The sequence below is a fragment of the Pseudopodoces humilis genome, chromosome 21 (genome assembly GCF_049639895.1).
Source record: "Pseudopodoces humilis isolate 2021_Gansu_Grassland_sample_001 chromosome 21, ASM4963989v1, whole genome shotgun sequence".
NCBI lineage: Eukaryota > Metazoa > Chordata > Aves > Passeriformes > Paridae > Pseudopodoces > Pseudopodoces humilis.
The window spans coordinates 3,570,586-3,587,376 of record NC_142220.1 but is presented as its reverse complement, the minus strand read 5'-3'; the positions used below and the strand labels follow the sequence as shown (position 1 = coordinate 3,587,376).

The following is a 16,791-nucleotide window of genomic DNA, read 5'->3' as shown; positions in this document are numbered from 1 at the left end:
CGGCTCCCTAACCGAGCAGGCACTTATCCCAGGAAATGTGCCCTGGCAGAGGTCATTTTATTTACCCTTCATATTTACCAGTTTGCAGCACACATAGAAAAAAAGATTAATTCTCAGTGTCAAAAGGTTGTTTTCTCAATAATGGTCTTAATGCAATAAATTCCAGCCTTTCTACTGCTTTTACCCTTTCCTTAATTGCTCTTGCTTCTGAAGGCAGTTAATGATGACATTACAGCATTACACCGTGTCAGACTGATGCTGGCCTTGGCTGCCCAGGTTTCTTTAGTCAACCCTTGGGTTAATTTGGCTGTGCCAATGATTTTCTCTTTAATAATTTCAGTTTGAATTAAGACATAAAGAATCCTGCAAGATCTTTCAGACTCTTTATTTCATACCAGCCTTTAAATTTATGATACTTTATGAAGTGATGGGACAAAATTATTTACTAACCAACATTTAGTGGGGTATGTGAGCAGAATTCAAATTACTCCAAACCAGCCAATGCAAAGAGCTGAGTATAAATTATTAATTTTCTAACAGTTTCCTATGTAATCTGCAGCTGTAGCTGTGCCAAGATCTGGGGTGCTGTTGCACCAGGCATTATACATATGATATGTAGTAGGGGTTGCAGTCTAGGTCAGAAGTAGGTGCAAGTAGCACTCAGACTGCTTCTGTCATTAAATGGCAGCAACAGTTCAGTGCTTGTGGAAGTGATTTATTCACAGGCATCTTTGAGTTCTGTTTTTAAAAGCAGGATTCCTGCATGTAAAGGAAAACCAGAATTACTGAGAGCAGCCAGCACCTGCCAAAATCTGCTTCAGTGAGGAATGACCTGAGCTCACCAAATGGATGGTCAGAGCTGTTGGATGTCCAAGCACTAAACTCAGCAGCCTTAAGGCTCACAGCTGAAGGAACTGAAGGAACCCAGCAAGACTGCATTGTGTGAGCATCACTGCATCACTTCAATTAAGTCTTAATTTTTTTTAATGAAAAAGACAATATTCTGTTTGAAAAACAGATACAAATGTATTAATCTAGAACTTCTGTTCATGGCTGTCATTGTATATAGGAAGACCTTTGAATCCTTATACAAAGCCAATGTTAATGTTTCCAGAGTCTGGAGATAAGATAGTGGTTGTTTCCTTAACAACAGGTTTTCCCTGCAGGAATAGAGCCTATGGCTGAAACTGTGGCTGACGGGTTGATTTTGGCTGTATTAAACTACAATCAACTCACTGGAGTCACTTAAGTTTTTTCTGCCCTCTCTCTGCATGTAACTTAGGCATCACATGGACTAAAACTCCTGACCTCAAGATAAATATTTGTGCACCTGGAGTTAGGTCCTCAGCAGAGGCTTCTTCTATAGCATGGTACGTGCTGAGCAAAGGCTGGAGGCAGCCACTGGGAAAAACTGGGCACAAGCTGTGTCTGACCAGGGTACCACACTCTGGGCTTCATGGGACTCCTCTTCTAAAGGCAAGTCTCAGCCAGGTGGAAGAGGGGGGGAAAGTAAAAATCTCAGAATATTTGAATCACTCAGTGCTGTAAGAGTAAATTCTTTTGTTGGATTATTTATCTTCCACATATCCTACAAAAAGACAAGAGAATAAAGTAATGTTTATTTATTTTTAATATTTCAGTATCTCATTTATAAATACACAGTCATTCTGAGAAACAGCAGCCTGCAGGGTCTAGAAACAGGTATCTACAGTCAGGAGCTGCTTTTGAAAATAATTACTTAAATCTTTTGGAATATGTGAGAGAGACATTTAAATGCCTTTAAAAGCAGTGCTTGAGCAGGCTGTAAAATAATAGGTAATATTTCTCCCCCAGAGCAACTGTGAGGCTCAGTTCATTTCTCTATAATGCCCCCATAAGAATTCCACAGCTCAGGGCAGTTTAATGTCTCTACTTTTGTGAGAAAAGAACATGACATGAGCTTTGGGGTTCCACATGGTTTTCACAAATCCCATTGCCGTCAGATCCTGAGGAAGACCCGAGAGCTGCAGGACAGCCCTGCTTTCAATTTTATGCTGAAAAGCTTTAAGAGAAATGAGGCAGCAGCTGAGCCTGAACGTGTGAATCTTGGCAAACACCGGTCTGTGTGTGTGAGAACAGCTTTACTGTTGGTTTGTTTGGTTGTTACCAGTGCAACATTAAATGCAACAGAAAGAGGCTGAGCATGGAAAAATCCCAAACAAGGCTCCAACCCACCCAGTGCATACACAGAGCCCAACAAGGACGGGGAACACTGGGGCTTCCCAGTGCTTCAGCTGGCTCTGATTATGGGTATGGAGGGGAGTATGAGCTTCCTGAAAGCCACATTCCTTCCACAGCACTTGTGGGTTTCTTGCTTGTCAGACACCCCAGTTAGAGTGTTCTCAGCACCTCCTAAATTCTTTCTCTGCCAGTGGCTTCGCTGCTGTCCTTGGATCTGAATTGTCCCACTTACAAATTGCCCATCCTGTCCTCTACCCCATCACTTCTCCCCATACTGATCCCAGCCCCTGGGCCTGGCTCCTTGCTGGCACAAAGGGGCACAGCCTGGGCATACCCTCCCCAGCCAGCTTCCCAAACCTGGCTCCAGCTCTTCTTCTCTGTTTCTAAAATCCCCCTGGGAACTGCAGAAATTCTGAGCTCTTGTTGCTTCCTGTGCTAAAGCACGTTATTCTGGGGTTTGGGATTTTTTATTGCTGCTTCATTTTTAAAGCTGAGATGAGGATGATCACAGAATCATTAAGGTTGGAAAAGACATCCAAGATTATTGAGTCCAACCTTTGACTGATCATCCCCTTGTCAGCTAGACCAGAGCATTCATAACTCTTCAATTACAAGCAAGCAGTCAAAAATAAATGGTAAAAAAAATATCCAAATATCCAAAAGAATGGTGGAGAGAAACAACATTAAAAAAATACAGGAATTTAGTCCTCATTTTTCCTTGTGAGCTTCCTATTTACCTTTTTTGTTGTTGTTGTTTGTTTTTAATTTTATTTTTATTTAAGGCTTCTAGACTGCCAAGTATTCCTGGAGAAACAGCTCTATGCAACTGCTCATGTCAAGTTCTCATGTCAGAGAAGACACATTTCCAGCCTCTGGTGGCTACCAGGAGCTCAGGTAGATTCACAGGACAGGCTAAAGCAAGGCCAGCAAGGAGCAGAAGCAGAGCCTGTCAAGGTGTGGTGGTGCTGCCAAGGTGACACCCAGAGGCAGAGCTGTTCCCAGGGAAGGTGCTTTGCAAGGCAGCCTGGATCATGAGGTTTCAGTGCTGGGAATTTGCACTGGTTTCTCTCAGACCTGCAAAACATTCTGGATGGTTCTTACACGGGTTTGTCTCTCCCTAACTCTGAATCCAGACTGGGGAAATGGCCAGAGCACACCTGCAGCAATGCCACCCATCAGTGGGGAATGGGCAACCCCCCCAGGCCACCCAGAATAGCCACATGCTGGCTGCCAAGGTCACAGCAAGGTTGTACAAGCTGGTATCTGTATTTCAGCGTACCTGGCAAATGTACAAAACTTTAAAAGCCTGAAATCTGATCTGCACATGGTGGAGAAGTCAATACTCCTCCCTCCACTGAGACCTTGGTGGGGTAGGGTATTGTGGCTGAGTGCTGGAGCACTCCAGAGTGCAACTGTTGCAAAATCCGAAGCTGGGGCAAGGTAGGGGGGACACAGTGGCACTAAAGCTGCAGTTTGTGCAGGTATTGCATCACAAGGCCTTGACAATAACGTCAGATGCTACAGACAATTTTCTGGTAACCGCGAAAAGCAAAGCACAAAATAAACAGTGTGTCCTGACCTTTCAGCTGCCAAATCATTCACCTATTTTAAATCTACAAGTAAATTTAGTTCTGACATTACAGGACAGCTGAAGATACATGTTTAAATCAGACACATACACTGCAAGTTTTCCACATGCGCAGGAGCATTAACACCAGGCAGCAGCACCCTCCTGCTCCTGCCTGGACAGATGCTATGTTTCTACAGTGACGTGCCTAATGGTTAGTTAAGGGAAAAGAGCATTGACTACAGACTAGAGATGAACAGCAGCCTTTAGATCCACAAGTCCAAACCAACTGTCAGGAGGTCCATAATAATGCTTTTTGGGGACAGAAGGAGAATGAACATATGGTTGGGCTGTCTCTGATGATTTTATTGCCCCCTGTCTTCACAGCAAAAGTCAGAAAAATTAATCTGAATAACACCTGTGACTTGAAAGTTACACGAGTTTTGTTACTCAGAGTTAAAGTGGTCTTCATCTGATTTAGCTTTCTTCATTTTCAAAGTAAAGTACACTAAATCATATTAATGCCACTTAATTCTGAATATGAATATCTGCATAGGTCTTAATAGAATTTAACTAATCTACTTTAAAATATAATTCAGATGAGGTTTCCTGAGTGTCCCCTTCAAGGAAAGACTTACATCAATAGCCTTAATGGGAATTGTTCCTCGATTGTGCTGGCATGAGATCAAAACATCACTATCATAAAAATAGCCACATCTTGCTTAGACGTCTTTGTTCTGAGAGCATTAACACCTGACCCTGAGCTGAATGTATACCTGCTGAAATGGAATCAGAAGTGGCAGCATGAAGTGAACTCTTAGTTACAAAAGAGGGATAAAACACTGACTTTGGTTTCTCCAGCTGAGATGGAGAACAGAGGTGGTCAGGGTAGTTTCCAGGTTCTGAAGGTGTAAACAATACGCATTGTTTTCATAAGGCTGATAGCATTTAGGCTGTTGCGCGGTTCTAGACAGTGTAATGTCAAACCTGAATGTGGCTAGAACCTTTATTTACATTAACTTCACAGAGGTGTGAGGAACTGCTGTGTCTGTGACAGTAACTTGTAACCTTCCACTAAGCAGTAGCATCCTTGTGGCCCATATCTGCACATCTTCTTCCAGCTGAGCTTTGCTGGGGAGGCTGGGCTTAAACAATGAGAACATGAAGGTGCAGTCACACCCTGGAACAAACAGCAGCTTTGAAAGCAAATGCAGGATTGGTGTTTTCCCAGGTTAAAGAACTGCCTCTGACAGAGCATTTGGTGCCTGTCCAGTCACACAAAATGACCGTAGTCAAGATTCAATCCTCCCCTGCTCTCCCTACAGCCAACCACCAGTGGCAGCTCCATCCTGGCCCAATTCTCCAACAGATCCTGACCCAGCCTCCAAAGCCAAAAGTTCTCACTGCCTTCACAACTATATTCTTGTCCTGATCTTCACATTCTCCTTTAGCACTTTTGGAGGAAGATCTCAGCACAGAGATATATTAAATAATGTCTCACTGTGCTAATCATTCAGGTGGCTAAATAAGGAACCTGTGCTCCTTAGGATATTTATTACAGGCAATGAAAAGGGACAGGACAAACAGGACTCTCAGTGACAGGACTGGAGAGCAGAGTAGCCTTTTAACTCAGACACATAGGTGTCTCATGAGGCACTGAGAATATTCCCTGTGTAATTGTCATAACCTGATGTATAATCCAGTCTCCAAACCTGCCCAGGTGCCCTGACCCTCCTGTCCAGCTCCAACAGCCATCCCGTATTGCCACTTTCTGCACATAGCATCACACTGAGCAGGGCAGCATCTGGCTCCATGTGACCTTGGGGCTTTCTCAGAGTTCCATTAAATCTTTCCATTAAATATTGTTCAGTAATCTATCCAGCAAGAATTCCTTGAGTCAAGATTTCAAGTGCTGATGGATAATGTAATATGTTTTCCACATAAATCTGATGAGATATACCAGGAAATCTGATATGTACATGCAGAGTCTGCGCTGGAATAAAAAGTGAAGTAAACACATCTAAGCTTTTAGAACATCACATCCAGATGCCAGACAATATTGAAACCTTCCAGATTTGAGTGAGACTCACCAGTCAGTGCTGCTTTCCACTGCATTCAGACAGAGAATTAATCTTGATATTCAAAGCCTTCCAAAACCTGCATGTTTTAAAAATAGCAAAATTTATTTCTCTTGAAGTATGGGCTTGTTACAGCTATTTAGGAACCTCTTACTGAAGTCAGATGGATCTTGAACCTCCCCTGGGGATGGTTTAGATGTCAGTGTTCATCCATTAACAGACTGGAAACAGTCCAGGGCAATATTGCAAAAAAACACACCATGTCCAGGCTTTCTTCTGGTTTCTTCCTCTGTTAAACAAGACTCTCTGAGCAGTTCTCTACAAATAAGTCCAAGGTTAAATACAATAAATAGGGCAGGGAATACAGAGAAATCCAAATGGGCATTAGCAATGCATCCTGCTCGTTGGTAAAAGAGGTATTTCTCTCTAGTTGGAAGGGGAGTATGGAGTAAAAACACTTGGGCAGTGAGAACCTCATCTTGCCCCAATCCCATCACTTATTCCTGCTCCTTGTCACTAAGTGTGCAAAGGTCTTACTTGGCATCAGCACAATGCCACATGCTGAGTGTGTAACCCCAAGTGACGACAGACTTCAAGCAAAAGCTTATGAGACCCAAACAGGTTTAATGTTGCCTTTCACTTGATTTTCTTTTGCATAAGAAACAGCCAAGTTCTCATACACAAGCAGGCAGCTGAAAGAGGAATGGCCACCCTAAGAAGGCAAAAGGGCAAATCTGGAGGAGAAGCTGTTGCATTCAAGGTTTCTGCCAGCTGCAAAACATAGGCTTGGAAGATGCAGAGAGGAGGGCAGTGCTTGGGATGACAGGGAGCTACCAACTCCTACAGGAGCAGCCTTCTCTCCAAACCAGGCAGAACCAGATGAAACCTACAAAAACGACCTTGAGAATAAAAAAGTGCTTCTGGATAAGTGCTAGCTAAAAGGATTGAAATTGCATGCAGAGAAAGAGAATATTGTCTGATTCCTCTGATTTTAGAGGAAACAGAATTTTGTACTTTCTTTGTAAATAAAAGGGCTGCATCAAAGTGCCTGAGTGATCAATTTTCCCTGCTATTAGAAACAATCTGCTGGGCACAAAACCTTTTAAGTGCTTTGGTCAAAGACGGGACATAAAAGCTCCATTCATTTCCTCATGGAAAGGCAGCAACTTTATTCCTTTGACTGCAAGTGCACAGAGCTTGAAAAGCCAAGGATGCATGAAGGAGACATGTTCTGGGGACATGATGATGCTGACACTCCTCTGCCCTCAGCCTCATCTTTCACTGACAGAAGTACAAAGCAGGAGTAAAGTTGTGATTTGTGCTTTGTGGAAAGCAGCCAGTGATTTTGGACCAGTGAAATGACTCTAGAAGACACAGCCATGAGGAGCACACAGCCCTCTCAATGTTTGTATGCAATGAAGAAAACACAGATGTGACCTTTGTCAGCACTCAGTGCACTCATTAGTGTGTCAGAGATAATAACTCTTACACACGAAAATCTGACCTACATATGCTACAAAAGTGGAAAAGGCAACAATTTACTTAAGTCTCTATTATACTGTTAATGATTATAAGCTGAAAAACTAGACCATAATGCAGGAAACTTGTAATTAAAAAGCATCAATTATCATTTTCTCCTTGCAGGGGACATTAGTCAGGTTAGCTTTCCACGGTCCCCTTGGGAATACAGACAGACATGTAGGGCTGTGTGATTCATTCTGGAACAGCCAGAAAGGAAGCAACTCAGTGGGAAAAGATCAGCTTCAATTAAAAAAAAAAAAAAAGAAAAAAAAAAAAGGAAGAGGAAATGATACTTAAAGACACCACTTTCAGGGTTTCTTGTTTGACAAAGCACAGGTGTGTGTCAGGCTGTTTCTAACCCGCCCTTACCTCCCTCCAGCCATGACTAAACTGGATTTCCGCAGTGTACACAATGTTCTGAGGCTCCAGGGCTGAGCCAGCTAATACCTTCAGTCATGCTGAACATACCATCCTTCTGCAGAGATCAACTGGTCCCCAAGCTCCCGGGGAGGAACATGAATCTCTCTCCAGAAGCTGCAAATTTCCCCTCTCTGCTGCCTGAAGTTCCCCAGCTCCCGGCCAGGGTGGACAGATTATCTGGAGGCTGTTTCAGCCTCAGCATTCACAGGTGGAACCAGTTTTTCAACAGTGCCAATGTGTGCCCTAAGCCCATTCAGAGTGGTTCTTGCAGCCCTGAGGAAGTGCCTAGAAAATGTGATCCATCACTTTGTGTGCAAGGACTGCATTCAGACATCCTTGGCTTTCTGTGTTTCCAGCTCTACTGTGGATCACACTGCAGAATCACAGCTCACCTCCAGCCACCCCTGAGCTTCTGCCTCCTAACAGCTACTGCAGCTCTCAGCATTCCTAGTAAGAATGCTCTTTAAAACTCCTGTTCCTTTAATCAGCATGAAGTTGAAACAAAAATATTTTAAAAACTCAAAACAGTAATAAAATGAAACCTAAGCTCTGCATTATGGGAGACTGTGAGATTTTTATCATGCTTTACATAATTTAAAATTATTCAAAAGCAATCTATATTTCCTATTGACAATCTCATGTTAATTTAATAACCTATGTGGCTGTAATTTTCATTAATTGACTTACACCCTGACCACATCTTAATAGACTTGACAATTTTTTCTCCTCTTACACTTTCACAGCCTATTATCAAAGAGATGCCAAGTTCACCCCTTCCAGTAATACCATGATTCAGCCCACTTAAGACAAAGCTCTCATCTTTGTCCCATCTTTGTCAACTTCTCTGTCTCCTCTGCTCCTGGGACAGACCAGCAGCCCTCTTTATCACTGCCTTGGGAGCACTTCTCCCCACACAAGGCAGAGTTTCCCAGCTGGTTGGTGCTTGAACCACTCCAGAAGGTCCCACTATGCTGGGAGGGTGGTGAGAGCCCCAGGGAGCTCAGGAGTTTGGCTCAGGTTAATTCTGTGAGGACTGCACTCACTCAGGGTTCTGAGCAACACAAGTTCTCAGGAAAGACTCTTCTGCCCTTGTAGTGCTGTCTCATTGATTTGCAAAGTGAAATTGTGTCAGTCACAGTGGAGACTTGGCTCTGCATGTAGTTAAAATATAAATAAACAAGGCATGCAGAGGATTTAAAGCCAAGATGACAGTGCTTTGTGGAAACAGGTGATTTCAGCAGTCACAGCTCCTCTGCAAGCACTCAGCAGGGCTTGGATTATACCATCTGAATAACAGTGCAATAGGATATTTTCTTTTGAAGCACACATTCCCAGGCTGGTGCATCACACAGGTGCCTTAGTGCCTTAGGACCCCACATCCCCATCCAGGACTGACACACTGGAAGCAGCAGAAACCTGGGTCAGTGGTGCCATTACCTGCAACTGGGCTTTTTGTTAACATAGATATTTTCTGCTTCTCCTAGTGGTCACCTGACAATGATAAACACAGGAAAGTTTGGGACAAGCCACCTCCATAGTGCTGATTCTGTCAAGCACATTCCCCAGAGCAGTACCAACACCATGAAGTGTGAAGCTGTTAAGGTGACTGGACTGATGGGTTGTTTCTTCCAAACCTTCCACAGTCTGGAGGATTTCTCTCTACCAGCCCTGCTCATTCCCCTCTGTCCCTCCTTTCATCTTCTTTCAATTTTCGTTCTTCACTGTAATGAACCTTCATGCCAAGATCTCCTTTTATCTCCTGAGTAAAACATTAAAACAAAAAGACAACTACAGAAAAATCAGGACAGTAACCAGAGGACAATGAGTGACACTGGTCATTTCTGGTTTTCGTTCAGTGAAAAAATTGTTATATTTTTTATCATTGCCCCAAAGGAGACCCTGATTTCATCTCCCACTCTTACACTTTCAGGATTTCACAAAAATACATTGCTAATCTATTCATTTCAGAGGCAGAATCCTTCTTTACTACGACTAACAGTTTAGTTGTGCAATTTCTCCTCAAACAATACCTGTTGGATCTGAATTCCTCTTAACCACAGGAATGTGGTCCAAACAGTGTGAGGTCCATTTCTAACAATCACCACTAGAGCTACACACAGACCAGATCCAGGCTGATGGGGGCAGAGCCTGAGAGCCTTTGCAGTCACAGCCTTGCCCTTTTGCTGCTCAGTCTTTCATTTCATTTCATTTCTTTCATGCTGCTGTTCTGTCCTCCAACTTTGCAGTGACACCCTCCCCGAGGAAACTGATTTCTTTTGCTATTACATTTAAAATTTAACTACAGTGATTATTTCCTGCAATAGTGAGAATTTTTTCAGCCTTCCCACTCAGCATGTTTGTGGCTGGTGAGAAAATAAATTACCTATATAAATATAAATGCTTACTTTTAGCTGAAACCTCCCATGCAAGCCACATTCTCATGACTGCTCAACTCTCTAATGGGAGCACTTGTGATTTACAGTGGAACATTTCATAGCATGAAGGCAATAAGCCCCACTTTTTGTGATTCCTTAGAATTAATTGCTTATTACCTCCCAAATAACTGCAGAAGTGATGTTTATTCTGCTTTCACCTATTCAGAAAGGCCTTGAAATTCTAAACAACAAAATGTGCCAGCATTTTAAATCTGCATTGATACTTTATTGCATTCAGTTTGATTTCTAGTTTAATTGGTGGTTTTGTTTTTTTTTCCATTTGATAAATCTATTTTTCTCAAACTTCGTTTCTTTTCCCTGTGCCAGCCCTCTCCTTGCATGAGATGGGCTGTATTCAGTTTGACAGTGCCATCTCCTCTGCCCCCAAAACCTGGGGCTCAAGACAGCTCAGTGACGAGCACAAAGAGCTTGAACCAAGCTCACAAAGCAGCAGGTGGAACACCTCAGAAAAATAAATAATACTGAGGCTTATCAGGAACTGCTCAAAGCAGTGCCCCAGCATTCACAAACAATTCACTGTCCTACAGGAGAGAGGAAGAAGCCACGGTGGGCAGGTTTACACTGCATTTAGGACTGCTTTTTTAGGAGTGGCGGAGGCCGGGAAGAGACGGGCGGAGCAACAAAAAATTTCCCCGGCTCCATTTTATCGTTCGACGGGAGTCGGGCCCCTGCAGTGCCCCCGCAGCCCAGCAGGGGTCAGCCCGGCTCCGGCCGCGGCTCCGGGACCCCGCGGGCGGCCCCGGCCCCGCCCGGCCCCGCGGAGCCGCCGCGGGCCGCGCATGGAGCTCGCGTTAGGTTCGCGTTACACTGGGGAACTCGGGTTAAACCGGGGAACTCCCGGTACACCGGGGAACTCCCGTTACACCGGGGAACTCGCAGTGCCGCTCGGCTGCGAATGGAAAATGAAAGTAACCGTGGAGCGGAGGAGAGGACTCGATTCAGGCATTTCTGTGTCACCTCTAAAGCCTCTGCTCTGCAATAGGAAAAATATTCTGAAGTTACCCACACCTGGGGGTGGGTAAGGTTCCTCCCGAACAAGCCGAGTGGAAGCTGGATGTGGAGGAACTCCTCGGGCAGGGAATGGCACAAGGGACCTGGGCATGTGCCATCCTTTTACTCTGCTCAAAAAGTAAATATTTACCAACACACCTCATTTTCTATTTGCTGAGCTCAACTTGGTGACAACACAGAAATCTCTTTTTTGTTGTTGTTGTTTCAATAATGTGTTGAGTTCCAATCTGAGCTTTGGTTGGTAACAGATTCAAGACTTACTTCCCAAATATTTCCAATGGGATCATGAGGCTTGTTTGGCACATGCTCATATCAGGACTCCTTGTGTAGTTGTTTGCTCATGGGCCCATTTACCTCCTCTTTGCTGGCCATGTCTGCTGATTATTGTCCCACACTCTGAAATACTTTTGTTATCTGCAAGACAAAACAGAAGAGCTCAAAGCAGTGCACTCTGAGAAATGGACAGTTCACACGTTTCAGTAGGGTAAACAACTTGTATTAGATATCTAAATCCAAAATAATTTAGGATTATTCCAGGCAAGAGACAAGCTGAAAGCAAGCAGCAAATTCTCCCACTGATGTTCCATCATGCCCAGATGATATTCTGAAGCTTTCCAAACCCCAGTGTTTTCCAAAGTTTTGCCAAAGACTGGGAAGGGTTTGTGGAAGAACTTTTACCTTTGTAATTTAGTAAAAGACTTGTGTGAATACAAGCACTTCCCCCACTCAGTTCTTAGAGCAATTTAGTGTATTTACCTGCTGTTACATGGGTTCCTGACTCCAGATATAAGAACCTGGAATCTGTGGCAGAGAGGGCATCTTCCAAATGCCAATCCATACGATGGATCTGTGGCTCATCATGAATAAAAAACTTCACAGGCATTCAATTGCAATTGAATGTGCAAGATCCAGTCCAAAGTTCAATTCAGAGTTTTCTTTATTAAAATACCTTTTCACATTTCTTATACTAACGCATTTGCATGGACACTCATGGGATGCTGAAAGAACATTTGTCAACAGAAGAGAGCTATGAAGTCAGTTGTGATAGGCTCATGATACAAACACAGGGAAAAATAAATTGCACAATGTGCACAAATTTGCACAGGGAACAATAAATTAGAGATATTAATCAGTATTTTTTTCAGCTTGAAATTTTAAACATTTGGAATGGAGGATATAAACCCCTTTTGTGTTTCTTGCTGGTTTTGCACCCTTGATGCAACGCTTAAAGCAGTAACGATATAAATATACACAAACCCATGGCCTCTTTTTCACTATTTTGTAATTAAAATGAGAACCTTCTTACCTGTAACTCAGATGTTGTAGGAATTTAATTTGAAGTAAGAAAAAAAGAGCAACTGCAATGTCAAAACACAGCTGGTTAAGGGGTTGGGGACAGTATTTTTGCTCTTTTGATTTGTGTTCTTTTTTTAAACTAATGCAGCCAACATAAACATGGGCTGCAGGATTAGATCTGTGTCCAAACTAGATCCATGTTAGTGGTTTATCATTCTATAGAGAAAAAGGATGGGTATGGAATTCCATACTGGAGAAACTGGGCACAAGTACAACTTCAGATCTCTCCTAAAATCAAAGGAATAAGGATTGTACATAACAGGATTTTCAGGTACAAACTCACAGACCTGGGTGTGTTATATCCACTCAATGAAGACTTTTCATAGAATCAGCCAAAATAACTGTGATGGACAATCATTTCTTGAAGAACCATCACATCAAATTTACCAACAAGCATCAGAACTTTTAATGGGGACAAGCAATTTAGCTAAGAATAAAGACTGTGCCTCTGATAGAAGCACTTGGTAAAGTCTGAATCTCTGACAGTTATTCAAGTTTTTAGGGAGCCTGGAGCTCACTCTTCCCTCAGGCCCTCCCTGCAGTGTCACATCCCCGTGAGCTATAACTGAGCTGGCTCCAAGCCTGGTAGCAGTCCAGCTGCTGCAGCACAGGGAGCTCAGCACAAGCTGCAAGATCATGTCAAGGTACATGCCTGGCTGGCCAGGCTGTGCTGAGCTCTGTTCTGCCACAGTGGTGGCACTGATAACCAGCTTTGTGAGTTTAAAGCAAGCTTAGCTATTTCAATGTCCTACTGTTATCACAGTAGTTGCTGCATTGTAGAAATGTACTTCCTCAGCTGTAGCTCCCCCTTTGTTTCCTTAGAGCATGATGAATTGGAGGCAAAAAAGGCACAATTGCATTAGCAGGAGAAATTACAGATGAGAACCTGGGTCAGTGGTTTCTAGAGCCACTTTCCTATGAGAATTTTATTCCTAATTTTTTTCCATTAAATGCTTTGGGAACATCTCTATTGTTCCTCCTAAGGAAATAAACTTTGAAAAGACGAGTCTGGCAAACTCATAAATAACTGCTGCAAAGCCTTTGAAATACTTCAACATCTTCTATCTTGGCTTGTTTTCTTCTCCCAGATGATCTTTGAGGTGACTCTTCTAGGTAGCATCAGGATGCCCATATATTCTCTGCTGGCAAAAAGAGCAAAAAGAGCAAAAGAGAAAAAAAAAAGGTGTGAGTATAACTGTGCCTCTACCTTCTGTCCTGCAACATAATCCTTTAGAACCCTCCACAGTGAGCTAATAAATACTCACTGTTCTCTGGGGAGATGTTGGTATTATCTTCATAAGAGAATGAAAGAAATAAGACAGTGGGAGATTTAGAGTAACAATTGTACAATTGTAAGCTAGACCCCAAAACTCTTAATCACCAACATCTGTGAGTGCTTGCTGATAAAAGTTGGATTTTTAAGGGAACTGCTGGCACTTAACACACCTGGAAGTCAGATCCCTTATTTATTAGGAGATAGTCAGCTGCCACAGTCAGACTCCATAATCAGTCCAAGGAGAAAGAAAAACTTTTCCTAAGGGCTGGTATCTCACAGGGAGCAATGCAGCATCCGGCTGCTGGACACTGTGTTCCTGCAAGAACCGTGCCAGGGGTTATCTGCAGCACCCAGCAGGGGCAGAATCCTGGCACTGGCAAGCACAGAGGGCAGACAGAGCCATCCTCTACACCAGCCAATGGGAATGGGCACAGAGAGAGCCCCAACTTCATTGTTTTTACATTATATGACAGAAATAATTCTGCCCACTGGGGATTCACAACTGTCAAGTCTTTCCTGACATTGGCTGCCAAAGTAAGTCTCCCTCCAAAAAGTTTCTGCTCAGGGTACATGGTGGCCTCTAACCTAACAGTTCAGTCTGTCAGCACTGAGGCGCCTAATTCCTTTTGTGGACCTACCCCCAAAGGATTTGCCCCATGAGTCAGAGGAATTCCTGGTTTATAATTCAGTGTTTATTTCAGAGTATCACCTTGTTTTCCATATCCTGACTGTCTGAAATTCCCCCCCCCCCAGTTTTAACTGGACACATCCTTCATCTTCCTTTCCTGTCTGAAACTATTGTGCCATGTTACTGTGCACAATTAAACACAGGTCCCCTTCGGAGTTGGCAATGTGAATTCCTTTAACACTGAGAAAATACTTTTGGGAACACTTGAGTAAGAGGAGAAAGTAGCTGAATAACACCTAGAAATTCCTCCAGAGAGATGTAAATTGTACAGGTTTCTGTCTCAGAGGGCACATGGTTGGACAAATAGGCAGCTAAAAGTACACAATGTCTTCATGTACTGCCAGTCCTCCTGAACCTCTAGGACAGAACCAAACAAACAAATACACAAACATGTCTAGGAGGCAGAAGGAGAGGAGGAGATATGAAGTCAGAACGTACTGCTGAGGTAAATTTGACACAATACCAATTAGTGTTTGGCGAAGTGGCTATCTCATTGTCAAGATATTTCCTTCAATATGTTTTCAGAAACTGGGACCATTAAATAACTTAGAAAGATTGCCAGCTCTGATTTCAGGAAGGAAACCTCCTCCCAGTTCCTCTTTAAGTAATTCATTTCTTTTGCAAATACTTCCTATGGATTGCCTTTAAGATACAAATTTCTGTAACAGAGGAGATGGAGGGAAGCAATCCCTGACATAAAACTTCAAGTTCCTTTCTAAATGACCTAAAAATCCAAGACATTCAGGTTCAAGGTACTCTGGACTGCAAATCAGTCACAAAGTGTACTGCAGCTGAGCCTTCATATAGTTCAAGTAATTCAAAGTTTGACTGATTATTTTTCTAATCCACCATCTTTCTTCACATAATACACTTTCAATGCACCTGTGTCAGTACAAAGTGTTTACTAGAAACCTTAACTCAATTTTGTGATGGTCTCTCAGTGAAGAAGAAGCCAAGTTCCTAAATTTCCCTGCTGGATTATATTTATTTTGACAGAAACTATGTAGGGGCAAATGCACAAAAGCAGGAGTAGCAACCAGTAAAATGATTGCTACATCTTCCTTCTCCACAGTGCAGTTTTCTGTTCTGTCTGTGACATCTGGAAGTGCAATGCAGAATTTAATGTTAACAGACTTTGTCTGAGCAATGGAATGCACATTATTGGAATTTAGGGAGTTAAAAGGACTTCAGGATCTGATGAGTCTCCACCACCATTACTGAAATAAAAAGGCTGTGTATCCTCCCTGAAAACAAAGCCCTTAGCAAAATACTGCTCTCTGCAGTGGTCCTTTGTCTCACACTTCTGGAACACCTATTACTTCCTAAACAGAGTCAAATTCTACAAGTTTTTTGACAGGCCACTCCAGCTAAGTGATCCACCTGGTATTCCCTGGGATTCAGATGCCAGCTGACCAGCCAGGCTCCTGGTCCCCTTCCACTCACAAATAAGGGAGCAGGAGATCAAACACAACTTCACCTCTGAGCCAAATGCTTAATTTCGCTATCAAGAAGGAGAACAGCTGGAGAGGAAGTTTAAGCCACTTGATCACTTTATAAGGAGCATTTTCCTTTTCACGAGTGGGATCAACACCTCCTCATTTGGACCAAACCTCTGAGATACATCACAGTTAAGCACGTGTGAAAATGAGCTACTGAAAAAAAAAAAAAAACAGTTGCAAGGAAATAATGATAAAAAGCACCTTAGTAGCTCCCTGCCTCTTCTGTGCTCATCTGTGTGGCTTTTAAAGTGTTGAGAAGCAAATAGAAGGAATGGAAAATCTATAAAGAAACTCATCTGTCCAGTCCAATTTTAGGTCACTTATTTAGAGAGTTCAAAAGAGGGATGGTGCTGCTTTTTGTCACAGGCTTTATAGGGAAGGGAAGTGGGAATTTAAGAAGCAGAAGACAAGGCTTTTTTCTTTTGCTAAAGTACCAATAACCAAAGAAAGGCAACAGTTACCATGTTAATACATGAACAGTCTTCTAAGGAGGGGACAATGTCTCAGACATGCACTGAATAAGGCAATTTCTAGGAAAATCAAGGAGGATGTGCAAGTGTTATAAAACTGACTTTGCTCTGGGGTGTTTCTGAAAATGAGATTAGTTTTACAGAATAAGTACTTTTATTACCCTCCTACTGCTAGAGAGTAATAAAAGAAACAAAAAGAAAACACTGCCCTCAGCTGACACTTTTCTTC

At 42.8% G+C, this 16,791-nt stretch overlaps 1 protein-coding gene and 1 long non-coding RNA gene across 18 annotated transcripts in view; both read right to left on the bottom strand.

Annotated features, from left to right (window-relative positions):
• Positions 1-1,050: 1,050 nt before the first annotated feature.
• LOC148182688 (uncharacterized) lies at positions 1,051-11,710 on the bottom strand. The gene is made up of 3 exons (XR_015774348.1): positions 11,535-11,710; positions 5,878-5,944; positions 1,051-1,588 (listed from the first exon to the last, which is right to left on the bottom strand). It is a non-coding gene; the product is annotated as an uncharacterized LOC148182688 (long non-coding RNA).
• A 482-nt stretch (positions 11,711-12,192) lies between these two features.
• PECAM1 (platelet and endothelial cell adhesion molecule 1) overlaps positions 12,193-16,791 on the bottom strand; it is a 31,369-nt gene continuing 26,770 nt past the window's right edge. For 9 of the 17 annotated variants that reach the window (XM_088065537.1, XM_088065538.1, XM_088065540.1 and 6 more), the window contains one exon: positions 12,193-13,768. In XM_088065537.1, the coding sequence (XP_087921663.1) occupies positions 13,767-13,768 (2 nt within the window). In that variant the 3' untranslated portion in view covers positions 12,193-13,766. Of the gene's footprint in view, positions 13,772-16,791 lie in introns of all 17 variants that reach the window. The other 8 variants (XM_088065535.1, XM_088065539.1, XM_014255814.2 and 5 more) reach the window with 1 other exon arrangement.